At 43.2% G+C, this 16,496-nt stretch overlaps 1 protein-coding gene across 3 annotated transcripts in view; it reads right to left on the bottom strand.

The window, feature by feature from the left end:
• KLF7 (KLF transcription factor 7) overlaps positions 1-10,007 on the bottom strand; it is an 89,814-nt gene extending 79,807 nt beyond the window's left edge. The window contains exons 1-2 of one of the 3 annotated variants that reach the window (XM_053597609.1): positions 9,744-10,007; positions 9,299-9,538 (exon numbers count right to left, since the gene is read on the bottom strand). In XM_053597609.1, the coding sequence (XP_053453584.1) occupies positions 9,299-9,400 (102 nt within the window). In that variant the 5' untranslated portion in view covers positions 9,401-9,538; positions 9,744-10,007. Of the gene's footprint in view, positions 1-9,298 lie in introns of all 3 variants that reach the window. The other 2 variants (XM_053597608.1, XM_053597610.1) reach the window with 2 other exon arrangements.
• Positions 10,008-16,496: the final 6,489 nt, after the last annotated feature.

The following is a 16,496-nucleotide window of genomic DNA, read 5'->3' on the forward strand; positions in this document are numbered from 1 at the left end:
CCATACCCCCATCAAAGATAGTTTATAGATGAAAGGATGTAGCTACAGTACATACAATTTTGCAAACACCATAGTTTGAAAAAGAGGCATTTCTAAGGCTTCTTTGTGAAGATCACTACACACCCACGGTCATTACCACAGGAGCTATGCCTTCTATGGGTGTGGAGGCAGCCTCCTTGCCTGAATGTTCTCAGCAGCAATTCTTCCACAGTTTATTTTTGCTCCTTTTACTAGAAAGATGGTTCCTTTGAAATTCTTTATAAACAGAGTCAACTTCCAAACAGTGTGGTCGGCCATTTAAGAATGTGGAGAGCTGCTACCCAGCGCCTGTCTGGCATCACCCGACAGAAGTACATGCAAGCATCCATCCTTTTCAAACCACAGAGCAGGCTGAGGTAAGTGGAAAATCATGGCCAAGAGCCTACTGAGAATGAATTATTTGAAACACAGCAAGGCTGGAGTTTAATGCCCAACACCACAACGTTTCCAGAAATGGAATTTGACCAGGTTAAGCGAACCTCTGGTGGGTCATAGGAAATGTGAGCCAAACAGGATGGCTTTAGACACTTCAGGGTGAGGGAAAGCAAAACAAGAAGGATGGAATGACCCTTGGGCAGGTGCTATTAACCAATGAGCTCGATGAAACACATCAGTTCTGTCCTGCTTTATTAGAAACCTCTGGTACCCTTAGATTCCAAGTTATACAAGAAATGAAATATTTCAATATAAGGACTAGGCGCCTGCAACCCTCAAAATTAATGGCTCAAAGCCTTAGCTGCATCTTGGTTGTCACCTGGAAGCTTTATAAACATGGATGCCTAGGTCTCTCTCAAAGGGATACCGATTAATTTGATCTGGGGTGCAGCCATGACTGAGACCCATTGCTAAAGACATCATCAAATCTTAACTCATAGTCATAACATACTCCTCAAATAACTACTGAATGTCTACAAGGTGCAAGGCTGTCTAAGAAGCAGGGTATGTATTAAAAGATGATTACCAAAACTATACCCAGGGCATCAACTGTACTTTAAATTATACAACCTAACTGGAAAAATAAGACAAGAAGAAGAATGAAAGAGAAACAGGGGAGAGAAAGGGAAGGCAGGGAGGGAGGGAGGGAGAGAGTGTACTGTAAGACAAAACTAAAAGCCATCATGAGGAACAAAAAAATTCTACATAAGAGTGCAAAGATGGTACCAATTACTATTAGATGAGGACAAGGGAGAGTTTCCTAGAAGATACGGCAACCATTTGAAAATAAAGGATGAATGGAATTTGGACAAAGAAAATTGGGAGGGGAGAGGAAGGAAAAGGGGAAAAGGCTGAAGGAAACAACATAAATAAAGACAGAAGCAGGAAACATAGTCACCCAATTTGGAGGGCTTTTACTATACATGAAAAGAGAGGATGCTTACAAATATTACCTAGGCCTCATGTGGGAACACCTTGGCTCTTTAAAGTTTGGCCTCATCCTATGTGTACCAGGGAGCCACTGGCCATTTGAAAGCAGGCCACACCAGGTGACAGCAGTAGAAAGAGAAGTCCACGGAGGTGACGGGGGCTGACCAGAGCAATGGCAGAGGGAGTTATTGATTGAACACCAATGCTGACATACCACAGAAGCCAAATCAATGCAATTTTTCAATTCGTTTAGATGTCAGCTAATTAAATTTTTTAAATCTAATTTTTTATTACATTCAAAGGAGAGAGAAGAGCCTAGACCATGAGAAGAATGGTCACATTATTAAAAGAAAGAGACAAGCCAGGAAAAGGAAATGAGGCATGGAAGAAGCTGAGGAGTTCGGGGTTGGGACATATTCAGCTGCGGTGATGGTGGAACCACCCTTAAAGCCACTCTTGCCGGTCACATATTTCCAGCTCCAACACGTAGGACTGAAGCTCAGGAGAACATGTGGAATTGCAGGTGTAGATTATAGCTTTAAAGAAATAAAGAAGTCCTCATTTGCAAAGGAGGTGCCTACTTCTAAGATCTTAGAAATAAAAGAGATCTGTGAAATGAATTCCAAGGGAGAACCTCACTATTGTAGCAGCAGAGAGGGCAAGTGGGTAGGAGGAGCAAAAAGCAACTGGGACAAAAAAAAAGTGAAGAGGGCCCCTGTGTTTCCTTGCCTCAGTAGGGAACAATTGTGAAAATGAGGCCTGATTCATCCTCCAGGCCCCAAAAGACTTGAAAGAAAGAAAATCCATGAAGGCTGAGTTTCTTCCCAATTGCTTCTTATAATGTGCAGTTCTTTTTGTTTCAGTCTATAAAACATTAGGACCTCACTGCCCATCCAACCCTTTCAATAATTTTAAAACTTCAAAAAAGGATTTTCATAAATTGGTGTGTGGATTGGTGGTAAGGTTTCATGTTGTCCCTTTGTCAGTGAGGGTTCAGAAACCAAGCCACTTCACATTTGGTGCTTTCTATGTAAAGCCCCAGTTCTCTCTTCAGCTCCCTACCACATATGCCTCACTGAGCTCTTCACACTCCTGTTCCATTTGTTATTATTTAAAGGACAGTACTTTTTATAAGACTGGAGTTATAGTTGGGAGCTTTTGTTTTGTTGTGTTTTTCAGTACAGTACATATTTTCCAATTCGCCACGCATTATAAACAGTGGAAAAGGAATTAAATCACACAAGTAAGCCTTCTCTGAAATATGCAATAGCTTGGTCTAGGATCTCTCCAATTCCAAAATTCCACGTGTCAGTACTCCTCAATGTAAAAGGATGATTTTCTTGCCTTCTCTTTTTTAGGGGGAGAGAGAAATGAGAAGTGAGTAAAAGTATATTCAGAGAAAGAGAGCAAACCGATCTGGCCACCTGAAAGTGTCCTGGGCCCTGAAACAATCAGAGTAAGAAGCTGTATGACCTTGGAGAGTTCAGCGCCTCATCTGGCTTTAACAATCACTTAGCCCAACCCTAGTCTTTTAGAGACGAAGAAACCAAGACCCTTTCAGAGTTTGAAATTCTGATATTCTGTGTTCCTTGCTTTGGTACGAGGCTGGGGACCTGACTTTCAATAAGACCCTCAGGAAATGTCACTACACCCATATTTAGAAATAGATATCACATATGGCTCTACATTAATTATTTTAATTACCTCTAATTTCCAAACGGCACAGACACGGATGCTGCTTCCTGGCCACGATGGACATGTGCTTTCATACTGTACCCTCATCTGCCCTAAAGTGTCCAACCCCCACCAGGCTGTTAGCTAAAAGCATGTCCATAATAGAACTTACTAAATCTGAACCATGTTTTATATACAAAGTTGTAACAATGTGAGTAAATACAGATAGGCACCAGTCAGCGCTCCGCACTCACAGAACCAAGTATTTCCTTTGTTGGCATACTTGTTCTATTCCCTTACTTAATTTTAAACATGCTTTCTCTCCCCTACAGGAGTCAAGCTCCTAGCGTGCAGAATGTCAATCCAACTCAACTTTCTTTTGCCCAACACAGTATTCTGCACATAACAAGGGCTTAACAAATAAAGTGTTTACTGTGAAATGTTTTCTATGTTTTAATATGAGCAGAGAAAATCCCACACGGTATGACTAGGTTCAGCTACCAGCTCAATCTGCAGTCACGGCTTCAGCAGGCTGATTCTAGACTCATATCCCCGGCTGTAGCAGCTATTTATCAAGCACGTGGTGGGTACGGCAGCTGAAAGCTGCTCTAATGGAGAGTGGGATAGACATAATATATTTAACAGGACTAAGTTCTGAGAGTCGCACCCAATACCAAGTGAGGAAAACCAAAAGGACTCAAGGCAATAGGAATAATTCTGCCAATTAACAGCAGGAAATAAGGACAAAGGTAGGAGAGCAGCAAGACCACGGCCAATCTTAGGTAAACGCTTATCCAAATCCCAGCAATACTTTTATTTGGGGAACTCTAGGCCGAATAAGGATGGTTTCTCCGGTGGACGTTCTACAATGAGCATACAGTATAACAGAGAAGGGTGCTTTTTAACTTGTCCAGGTTACATACAACATTAATGATTAGATACTATAACTTGTTTCGCCAACTGTAACACCATTAGTAGTTGAAGACTTTTCTAATCACTGTACTTAGTAAGAATTAGCACTTGAGGGTTTAAAACATTTCCACCTGTTTATATTAAGAAAACACTCAGCTGATTTGAGAGAACAAAGAAATCTGTAAAGAGACGAAATTTCTGCCCTTTACCCTTCTGGGACCACTCATGTTAAGTTGGGGAGCTGTCCTAAACTTTCAGCAAATCCCAGTCCCAACATACGTGCTAACTGATGAGTGAACCAGAATCATAAAGGCATTTTCTCCATTTCACCGGGTCTAGCAAAGTGATTAAAAACCCCTTGCTCAATACTCCAAACTGCAAAGACAGGGGGCATCAGTCTGGTATCAAAGCAGCTGTCCTATCACAACTTTCCCTATGAGCCAATTAGGGACTGGCCAGAGTAAACTGTGTTCTTTTTTCTTCAATAGGTACAAAGAATTATTTGAAAAGATTTCAAAGCCTTGTTGTACTCAAAAAGTTAAAATACAAGAATTCCCTGAAAGAAGAAGAATCTGAAGATTCACAAGAGAATGGGCCAGTAAATGCCCCATTGAGATCCTCTCTAAAATTACCCTAATTTAAATGGAGAGGCAAATTAGCCCCCACTAGCTGAGAGAGAGGAATAGCCTACCTTTGTACATGGAAGGTCTCTGATATACACCCACACAAATCATTTCAGGGCAAGGCTGTCACCCTGCATCTTCCGCTCTGCGTTTTAAACGGATGGGACCCCAACATGCCGTCCTCCACAAGGTAAGGAGTAAGGAGGTTTATGGTAAACAAAGAATGATGACTTCCTTATCCCCCTACTAAGGACAGATGTAGTAAAAATAACTGCTTTATGATGTTCACCCACTTTAAGTTACCAAACTACAAACAGGTATGTTTGTATGATAATGTTTGAGAGCTCCTAAATCTACACAAAGATGTGTCTATTAAAGGAACATGGAAATGAATCTATTAAAGAAAGGCAAGTGTGTGATTGATTGCGTTCCCATGTGCTTTCATTTGTAAAGCTACATTTATTTAGTGATGGCAACCTTATAAAGACAAATCTGGATAGCAGGAAAGTTCTAATTTTTTTTCCATCTACCAACTCACTGTTTCAAATTTTAAACAAAATAGATTTACAGTAGCTGAAGAACACACACATCACAAGCCAAAAAAAAAAAAAACAAACAAAAAAAGCTATTTTACCCTTTCAATGTGGCTAGCAAGACTCCTTTGTGTATACCAATTTCCCTGGGTGGTGCTTTTGCCAAGAAATTCTAATTCATGACAAGGTTGTCTGCAAATTGGGGACAGAGGCAAAACTGTGGCTGGATGGACCCTATAGTTTGCTTTGTTTTTCTGGCTGAGACAGCACCTGGCTGTTCTGGCCTAAAGAAGGCAGTGCAAAGGGAAGATCATCACATAAAAAGAGAAGCAACGTGGCTCACAGACCAAATCCCATCCCTGGTACCATAAGACTGTTCTTAGAATGCAACCACTTCTGCAGGTCTTCCCCTAGAGATGCTTTGTATCAAAGGCCCTCGTAAAAAGGTCTGGTTTCAGGGTGCCTAAAACCAAGATGAAATAGCCGTGTTATAGGGACACTTTAGTCCTTATAGGGTAGCCAAGTATGCCATTAGTATAAAACAATGGGGGGATGGGGAAGGAAGGAGGAATGTTCTATGATTTATTCATTTGTTTCCAGTAGCAGTGGAAAATTTCCTCTGAGCAAAAAGGAGGCCTGAAACTGACCCAATCTGCCAATTATGAATCAGCTTTAACAACGAACATAATTCTATAAGAGTTTTCAAGTAAACATGTCGTGCTCCTTAATGACATGAAGCTAAGTCCAAGTAAGACTTAGAATATCATTACTTGACCTGTACTCATAAAATCACAAATTATAAAGAACATGTAGAAATTCTCAGTCTTTGAATTTTCTAGAGGAAAATAACTAAGAGTATATAATGTATTAAATCCTTTTTTACTTCCCAAGTCATCAGAGAATCTCCCCCAAAATCATGATTTCTATCAGGAACAAAAGTCATGACTGGATTTCCTTCTATCTATCATCACGTGGTACCCTCTACACTACTCCAGCTTCTGTCCAACCCTTGACTTTTTCCCACTTTTGCTCAGACAGCTCTTGGAAAATTTCCTGCAAGTTTTCAAAGCGCTCAAGGCTGGTAGCCTTAAGAGTTGAGCATCAGCTGAATTCCATAAAATAACAGACCACAGAAGCACAGTGTAATTTACAGTTATATGACAGGCAGAGACGATGTTACTTGGGCCAAGTGCTTAAGTATGCAGTCAGAGCTCAGGAATGGAAAGCTGTTAATGTGGGGTGTCCATTTAGATTTTAAAATTATACCAGCAATGATTTTTCAGAGTTGGAGCTATGTGGCCAAGGCATCAATGTCTGAAAATCCAATGTCAAAATGATGATCTCCATGTCAGAAGGTGGCCCTGTCACAGTCAGTGACTTTGCCATAGGCTCACTATTAGTCAGGACAATTATCCCATATCATAAATCTAAAATAAAATTCCCAAACATCCTCAATTTTCAAATGTACAGATGTTTTGGGCTTTATCATCCAAGACATGCTTTCTCAAGAAACTAAATCAGATTATCAGAATTTCCATATTTTGCTCATCTCCCCGAGGCCAGGTACACTGTTCACTTTAAGAGAACATCTAATAATTACTCCTCATTTGACCTCTAAAATCCTATTACCCCAGGGCATCAGGAAACTTCCTTCTGCCTAGGGTTCTTTGTAGCAACCTTGTTGAGCTGTTTTAAGCAAGGAAGTCTCAAAATGTCATCACCTGATGTTTAATTTGGAACTAACAGTCGCATATAACCATCACCATCCCTGATACTCAGAAGCAGCAAGGGGGTTCGGGGAGAGACAGAAAGAAAGGGATAGAGACTTTGTCAACATAGGGTCTCAGTCACCTTTATGAAAAGCAGTTATGACTACAAAGTCCAGAGAATAAAGCTCTTCCAAGAGATATCTTGTTTATAAGTGCTTCTCCCCAAGTTGTGTCATGCCTCTGTAAAAGCAAGCCTCTGAAATAACTTGGTGAGGGGTTTTAACATGAGAATGGCTGGCGGTTAGAGAGGGGTAAGGCAAGAAATGAAGAGATTCTGAAGGGTGAAAACTCCTTTGCCTGCAAATAGAAACTAAGCTGGAGGTTCCTTGAAGGGGGAGGGGGGGAGGGGAGAAGGAAAAGCAGAAATGGCTTCTTAGGAAACAATAGATCCAAAACATCCTCTAATTGTCAAACCAATGATGTTCCTTTGCAGATCCAGAGTTTCTCCTGGATGGTCTAGCCAGATCTAGAAAAGCAGGTTTCCCCTGGAGAGGCCTTCCCCCAATCAGTCTTTACTACTGTGAAAACTTGAACCAAAACAAAGTTGTGTGATTCATCAGGAGAGAACGTTGTAACAAATAAAGCCAACTTTCTTCCCTCCAACACTAACAGTTAGTCACAAACAAGGGCTGCCTTGGGCAGGCTGACTAAATCAACAGATTCCCGTCCCTAACCTGTCTAGACAGTTGTTAATATGCAACCGATTCTACACCAGTGGGCTGACAGTGTGAAACGAAAGCTATTTCAGAAAATAAAATTCTGGCCACATTTTGGGTTAATTAGCATGTGAACATGTGAGATAAAAGGAGGCAGAAAGATCTAGTGAGACCCTTCACGAGGTACAGTATTGTGAACGGCCGGTAAGGATACAGTGAAGAAATGCCTTGTGTTAAAAATGTGTGAACTCTGTGTTTACAGAGTCCAAAGTATCTGCCAGCATCTTTGGACAGGAATGCATGCAGGGACACACAGACTGACACCTGGAGGAAAACTCACAGGCTCTGATCAGGGGAGGACAACTAGTAACAATGGTCCAGTCAGAGGATCAGCTTTGCCACTGGGCTCCTAATTCTAAAAGTTAAACCCCTCTTGCTAGAGCAGCATACATCTCAGCCTCAAGCTGGCGAATCCTGCGTTGGATCCCGGCAGAGGAAATTTAGCCCTTCATTAGCCTTAACAAGCTCCTGTCACTGAACAGAGAAGTTCCACCGGCAGCCACACACAGAGGCTCTCACAGCCCTCTCCAAGGGCAAGCAGATTTCTCCAGGACCAACTGCACAAGATCATTCCCATGTGCGAATCCGAACTGTCTTCTTGGACTTTCCATGGTGCACGCTGTAGGATTCTTAAATACCCGTGTCCACCCACCCCCACCCACCATCTTTCCTGCAGAATGTCCCCTCAGCAGCTCCTAATCGCTGCTGAAAAAAAACAGTGTTTCCGCAGCAGACCCAGCACTTTCCACGGACCAGGACTTTCTTTATTCCACTTCACAAAGCCCAGCAAACTTGTCACCAGCCAGGCTCCATCCTCCCTGGGATCCCTGGCCAACTTGACATCCATGCCCTTCAGCATCCTAGGAGTTTCTTAACTAGTCCCCTAAGACAAAATTAGAGGCAGGGAAGCCCACAACATCCTTTGTCCGAGACTGTGCTGTCTAACTGGAGAGGGACCGCAAACAAAAAAGAGAAACAAGGACACACACCAGGGTGTTTTCTTTCTGGAGGCATTACACTGGGGAAAGCTACAATGCATTGTCAGCCTAAGATAGATGTATCTTCCTGCCCTACTTGAGTATCTTTTGTCACTGGGCTCTTCTCCCTTTTGCCTACCTCCTAATCTGAAAATCAGGCTTCTATTCTCTACTGACATTCACTAATTACAGAGAAAACACTCCACTTTGCTCCTAACCCTCCCCCCAATCTGACGGAAGCACCAGTTGAAACAGATGAACCTGATTTAAGGTACTAAGCAGGTAAGCTCATGCATGTAGGAACGTGGTATCCTGTCAGCGATGGCTTAAAAAGAAGCACCAACCCATCTCCCCACCCGGCTCCACCGAACCCCAGAAGTTGGGCAGGTCTCTGATGGGGGACAGTGAGCCCAACAACATGTGCGCAAGGATGTGTGTTGGTGACTGGAAGGCAGGCAGCTTGGACCTGGACCCGCTGCTCAGCTCAGCACATTAAGAGGTTAGGGGCGGGTGGGAAGGTAAGCGCATATGACTGTTTCAGAAAACATTTTTAAAAACATACAGCCCAAAATGGGGGAGGGAGATCAAACAAATAAACAAACAAAAATTCAACCCAAAGCCCAACACCAACGCAGCCCCTGCGTCTCCGCCGCCACCACACGATTTACACAAGTAATTTAAATCGTTCACCTGCTGCCAGGTCTCCTCCAGGGATGGCAAAGCTGAGAAGTAGCCGGTGTCGTGGACAAGTTGTAGCTCCTGGAATATACTATAACTAGCCAACACGTCCATGCTGCTGCTGCCGGGCAAAACGGGAGGCGAAACCCTCCCCCGAACACAGTTGGGTATGTTTGTTTGTCAGTCTGTCTGGCTCACCCCCCAAGAAGGCAGACATCCAGTGGCCCTTTTGTTTTGTTTTGTTTCAGTCAACTAAAAAGGAAAAAAAAAATCAATGCAGGCGAGGGACAGAGGAGGTGAGAGAGGAGAGAGTGAGTGGGGTGGAGGGAGAGAGGCATCCAGCGTGTACAGTGCAGACGACTGCCAGGAAAAGGGGACTTCTCCACGGGAGTAACAATTCCCTTCCAGGGCTCTAATCACTCCAGCTCGTGGATCAGGAAGGGGGATGCAAACTCACTGACACGAAGCTGCCATCTATTTCTGCAGCGCTGTTCGCTCCTAATGCAATCTTTGCTCTTTATTTTGGGAGGTTGCATTTTTTTTCTCGCGATCGCTTCTCCCCCCCTTCTCTTCCCTCCCCACCCCCACCCCATCCTTGCTAGTTTGTAGTCCCCCCCTTTTCTCCTCCTCCTACTCTTTCCCCTCCCCAAACTGCCCCCCTCCGCCCGGCTCTCCGCGCAGCCGTGGGATCTCGGAGGAGGGCTTCCATTAGGCCGCGTGTGACCATGTAAGGTAAACAGGGGGCTCATGAAGTCACTGAGGACCAATCAGGAGCGCGGAGCTGGGCCAGGGGCGGGGCTGGGCCCTGACAGCGGGCTAGGATTGGTGCGCGGCGGATCTCCCTGCTGCCTTACAAGGCGGTGCGAGGCGAGCTATTTTTAGAGGGCTATATAAGGGGGCCGAGGCGGCCGTGCGGCGGCTGGGGAGCGCGAGGGACGGGGAGGGCCGCGGCCACACTCACGCCGGCTCGCGAGACGCCGGGGCAGCAGGGCTCGGGTTGCGCGCCGGCCTCCGACCCTGGCTTTGGTGCCTGGAGAAGCCGGGCGCGTCCGGAACCCGCGCCCCTAAGAGGGGAACGGTTCCGTGTCGCCGCGGTGGCGTGGACGCGGCCTGGCAGGAGGTGACGGTCCAGGGCGCTGGGTTAGGATGCCTCCTGGAGGAGAGACGGCGCGGGGAAGCCGCGAAGACGCGGCCGGGGCGGGGGCAGGGTAGGAATGCCACTCTCCACTCCGCCTCCCGCCTCCCGCCTCGGCAGGGGCAGGAGCCGCGCGCGAGGCCAGGCGCAGGTCCTCACGTACAAATAGTAAACAGAACAGCCACAAAAAGGCACCGAAAGCCCCTTCACGAATTCTCCGCAGGCTGGCGGGGTGCAGAGAGGAAGCGGCCGATGAGGAAGTGCCACACAATGGGAGAGAACAAAGGGGAGCGACGCGAAGAGCGCCCCGTGCCCGCCCCCGCGCCGCGCCAGGCCCCGCCCCGCCGGCGCTGCCCCTCCCCCCCGCCGAGCGCGTACCCGCCGCCCCGAGCGCGGGCCCGCCCCGGGTCAGGCGCCCGGCTGGGCTAGCTTGCTCCGGGCCTAGCGCTCCAGTGTGTGTTACAGAGAATACAGGGAACCCAGGAAGTCCAGGGGCGCGGGCTGGAGCCGGCAGCTTGATGGGGATCCGTTACGTGGGCCTCACCATGTGGCTTCCAGCGAGGCGTCTGTGCAGGGCTGCGATGGTGGGAGAGGAACCCGGGAGCTGTTTTGTAGAGGTCTGTTACCTCTGCGATGAAAAGCCCGCACCTTGTACATGTTTAGGCTGAGAAGGGACCCCGCACCCCCAACAAGGGTTGGTGGATTGTTTACTTGACCTTAAATGGTTAGTGTGGTTCAAGTTTCTCCAAAATGCCCTGCGAGCTGAGCTGCTACTTTTGGAATGACTGCAGAATCCCGTACTTGTGCAGACATGAGAAACTTGATTCTACCAGTAATGGAAGAAACGCATCCATCTTAGTCGCCCTACTTGCTTTCCCACTCCTTGACTATGTGGGATTTGATATCACAGTGAAAGATTCGGTATTATAAAACAAGAACAGCTTGAAATTCAGTATTTGCCAGGGGAAATTAAACGAGAATTACTGAGATTGAGAAAAGTCTGGTTTATTTACTTGTTAGTGTCTGGAATTCTGTGTGTATCCTATAACCTAAATGCCTGGAATGTGCAAGGATTCAGCCGCTTACCTGGCTGCATGACCTTGAGCAAAATAGTGGGTCACAGCCTCTACCTACATACACATCTCTGAAACAGTAATAGTGATGTCTGCTTACCTAGTTGTTAAAAGTCAAAATAATGGTTATAAATCACCTGGTCCAGTATCTGGCACTATGAGCTGAATACAAAATGTTAGCTATCATTATCTCCTGACTTTAGCGCAGTAAACTGATGTCTCAATTAATGGGACCCAGAGGGGAATATCCTGGAATCATGGAGGTAGAGTGGGGGTAGAAATCCCTTACCAATCTGTTTTTGTTCTCCCCTGCCCTCCCCCACGCTGTTTCACTTGGGGTTGGGGCTGATGCACTGAAGCCATTGAGAAACGCTAGGGCAGAAAACATGTTCGTGAGTAAGAGGAGAAGGAAAAGAACTGAAACATAGGAAATTATAGAGGGAAAAGGCAAGACCATACCATATACTTTGATGTTTGAAATTCAATTCAAGTGAACTTATTTTTTGTGTGTGTTACTATAACTACTTTTGAACAAAATGACGTTTTCTGTTAGCTTTTGAGTTTGAAGATTTGAACAATAGGTACCATCAAGCATTTACAATGTGCCTTATGTACATATAAACATTTTATATGCAATGTATCATTTCATCCTAAGGACAGCCCCAAGGTAGGTATTTTTATTACCCCCAACTTCATGGATGAGGGTATCCAGGTTTAGAAGTACTAGGGAAGTTGATCAAGGTCACACAGCCAGGAAGTGGCCAAGCAGGAGTTCAAATCCAAGAGTATTTCTTAAAATTGCTGTGCTCTGGGATCTGAAAGGGGAAAGACTGAGTTTCTCGCATTTTAGTCAAGATGTGTTTATAAAAATCGCTTGGGTAGGGCTAGAAGTACTTCCATTGAGATTTTACCATTTCAGCCATCCAACTCACAAATAATTCCGCCAAAATTTTACAAAGTAAATCTTGCAAATCTCATGACCTTTTTTCAAAGCTTTATAGAATATTGTAGATTCATTCTGAGAGATTTATGCAGCCAGATGTTCCAAAAGGTACATTTTTAATAAAAGTCATATTTGACTACTTTTTATAGCCTAGAGACCCTAGGGTCACATTGCAAAACGCATTCAAAGTATCCAAATATGCAAAATAATAAATTAATATTACAATGGAATTTTGGCAGTTCAGCAAACCAAAAGCAAACAGCATTGTTGTAACTACCATTTATTCAGTGTTTTCTTCATACCTGGCATTTTACACATGCTGGCATCTGATCTTCTTTGCAGTCCAATGAGGGAGCTATTCGTGCTCCATTTTTACAGGTGAAGATACTGCAGTTCAGAGAAAGCCCCTAATTTGCTCATTACCATACGTCTGTGAAGTGGTAAAAGCAGATTCAAATATAGGTCTGCCTTTAAGTTGACTCCAAAATGTATCTTCTTTACAAGCATTGCCTTTGGAACAATGATTTTTCTAATAATACCACCCTTTGGAAGTAATCCTATAGAAAACAACAAGAATAAAGAATATGCCCCCTTCTCAACTTATAAATGAAGATATTTTCAGAATAAAATAGTATAAATTTAATATGTAAATCAACATAATCAAGGCATCAGACTGTTACCACCAGAAAAGTTCTGCTTCATTAGCACAGGAAGTTCTTATTGTCCCAGCGTGATTAGTACAGGTAACAGCTCCTCAAAGTAAATCCACTTAAAACAGGGACCAAATTTCAGAGCAATTAGTGAAGAAAGGATTGCAATGTTACTAAAACACATTTATGCCATCCTCTGCAAGCATACTTCATTTTATTGTGCTTTGTAGATAAATTACATTTTTTACAAATGGAAGGTTTGTGGCAAACCTGTCAAACCTAACAGAGCTCTTTCCCAATAGCATGTACTCACTTCATGTCTGTATGTCCCATTTTGGTAGTTCTCTCAATATTTCAAACATTTTCATTATTATCATATCTGTTATGGTGATCTGTGACAGCTAGTGTTTCTATTGTAATTATTTGGGAACACCACAAACTGTGCCCAAATAAGACATGAGAACTTACTAAATGTTGCTTGTAAATCTGGCTGCTCCACCAACTTGTTAGTCCTCCATCTCTCTCCTCCTCTTCAGGCCTCCCTATACCTTGAGACACAACAATATCAAAATTAAGCCAATTGGGTGGCGCCTGTGGTTCAGTGGGTAGGGCGCTGGCCCCATATACCTAGGGTGGTGGGTTTGAACCCAGCCCTGGCCAAACTGCAACAAAAAGATAGCTGGGCATTGTGGCAGGCACCTATTGTCCCAACTACTTGGGAGGCTGAGGCAAAAGAATCGCCTAAGCCCAAGAGCTGGAGGTTGCTGTGAGCTGTGTCGCCATGGCACTCTACCAAGGGCAACAAAGTAAGACTCTGTCTCTTAAAAAAAAAAAAAATGAGGCCAATTAATAATCCTACAATGGCCTCTAAGATTTCAAGTGAAAGGAGAGTGATTCATCTCTCACTTCAAATCAAAATCTAAAAATGACTAAACTTACTGAAGAAGGCATGCCCAAAACTGAGAGAGGCCAAAATCTAGGACTCTTGCACCAGTTAGGCAAATTGTGAATGTAAAGGAAAAGTCCCTGAAAGAAATTAAAAATGCTACTCCAGTGAACACACAATGATTAAAGAGGGGGGAGAAAGCAAAATAGTCTTATTGCTGAAATGGAGAAAGTTTTAGTGGTCTGGGTAAAAGACCAAATGTTTCCTTAAGCCAAAACCAGATCCAGAGCAATGCCCTCTCTCTCTTCAATTTTATAAAGGCAGAGAGAGGGGAGGAGGCTGCAGAAGAAAAGTTTGCAGGTAGCAGAGGCTGGTGCATGAGGTCTAAGAAAGGAGCTGTCTCCATAACATAAAAATGCAAGGTAAAGTAACAAGTGCTGATGTAGATACTGCAGTAAGTACGCAGAAGATCTAGCTAAGATAATGGATGAAGGTGGCTATACCAAACAAGATGTTATCAGTGTACGTGAAACTGCCTCCTATTAAAAGAAGATGCCCTCTAGGATTTCATAGGTAGAGAGAAGTTGATACCTGGCTTCAAAACTTCAAAGGACAGGCCAACTTTCTCATAAGGGGCTATTACAGCTGGTGACTTTAGGTGGAAGCCAATTTTGAAAGTCCTAGGGCCCTTAGAATAATACTAAATCTATTCTGCCTGTGTCCTATAAATGGAAAACGAAGTCTGAATGACAGTACATCTGTTTATAACAAGATTTACTGAATATTTTAAGCTTGCTGTTAAAACCTACATCTCGGGAAAAGAAAAAAAAAAGATCCTTTTCAAAATATTACTGCTACTGATAATGCACCTAGTCACCCAAGAGCCCTCGTGGAGATGTTGTTTTCATGACTGCTAACACAACATCTATTCAGCAGCCTATAGATCAAGGAGTAATTGATCTTTTATGCCTTAGCACTGAAGAAATACATTTTTTAAGACTGTAAGTTCAATACATAGTAATTTTCTGATGGATATGGACAAAGTAAATTGAAAACCTGGAAACAATTAATCATTCTAGATACCATTAAGAACATTTGTGATTCATGGGAGGAAGTGAAAATACCAACATTAACAAGACTTTAGAAGTTGATTTTGACCCTCATGGGTGAGTTGGGGGTTCAGAACTTCACTGGAGAAAGTATATAACTGCAGATGTGAGGAGATAGCAAAAGAACTAGAATTAGAAGTAAAATCTGAAGATGTGACTAAATGGATGCAATCTCATGATAAAATGGGTAAGGATTTGCTTCTTATATATAAACAAAGAAAGTGATTTCTTGAATTTACTCTTGGTGACCATGCTGGAAACATCGTTAAAATGATGATAAAATATTTTTTAAAATATTACATAAATGTTATCAATAAAATAGTGGCAGCATTTGAAAACATGGACTCTAATTTTGAAAGAAGTTGTACTTTGGATAACGTGCTATCAAACATCATTGCATGCTACAAAGAAAGCTTTAATGACAAGAAGAGTCAACTGATGCACCAAACTTCATCGTTGTCTTATTTTAAGAAATTTCCACAGCTGCTCAACCTGCAGCAATGACCACCCTGACCAGTCAGCAGCCATCAATATTGAGGGAAGGCCTTCCACCAGCAAAAACGTTATGACTTATGCAAGGCTCAGAGGATCATTAGCGTTTTTAGCAGTAATCTTAGACAGAGTGCTAATGCACACTTGATAGACTATAGTACAATGTAAACATAGCTTTTATATGCACTGGAAATCAGAAAAGTCACATGACTTGCTTTATTATAATATTCCCTTTATAGCTGTGGGCTGGAACCAAGTTCTGCGATCTCTCCAAGGGATGCCTATCTTGAACAAAATTTACATTGTAAATCCAACTATGTGCTAATTGTAGAATAATTAAGTAAATCAAGAAAATCATTGTTGGCTTAATCATTTTCTACAAAATGTAAAGTAGGGCTCAGATCACTATACCTCAAAATACAGTACCATGGCACACTGAGCATTTTGAGCTGAAGGAGATTGGGAGACCTTCCTTTGATCCCCTTTTCTTCCTTAAAACAGGTCATAGACACTAAAATTCCCCTCTTTCAAAGCAAGGCATAAAACCTAAAAAGGTCAATCTCTGTTTTCTGCCCTGAAGAACCTTTTGTTACAAGTCTTCTGCCCCTTACATGAAGGCCAAAGAGAATCTGAGCAAACAAACCTTGCTAAGTTTCCCCCTAGTTTGAGATTTTACCCCCTTTTTTCCAATTGTACTTTGACATGACTGTCCATTCTTCATCAAACTTAAGCATGAAAATATAGTTTTCCTTGGATTTGGGGGTGGGGGGGATGTCCTCATTTCTAAAACTTTAAATAAATTTGTTATGTTTGTCTCTTGTTAATCTGTCTGTTGTTGTGGGTATGTTACCATGAATCTTGGGATCATACCTTACAACATGATTTATTTCATATTTGAATTTTACAGCATAATCAAAAAGAG

Source organism: Nycticebus coucang, chromosome 7, assembly GCF_027406575.1.
Source record: "Nycticebus coucang isolate mNycCou1 chromosome 7, mNycCou1.pri, whole genome shotgun sequence".
NCBI classification, from domain to species: Eukaryota; Metazoa; Chordata; class Mammalia; order Primates; family Lorisidae; genus Nycticebus; species Nycticebus coucang.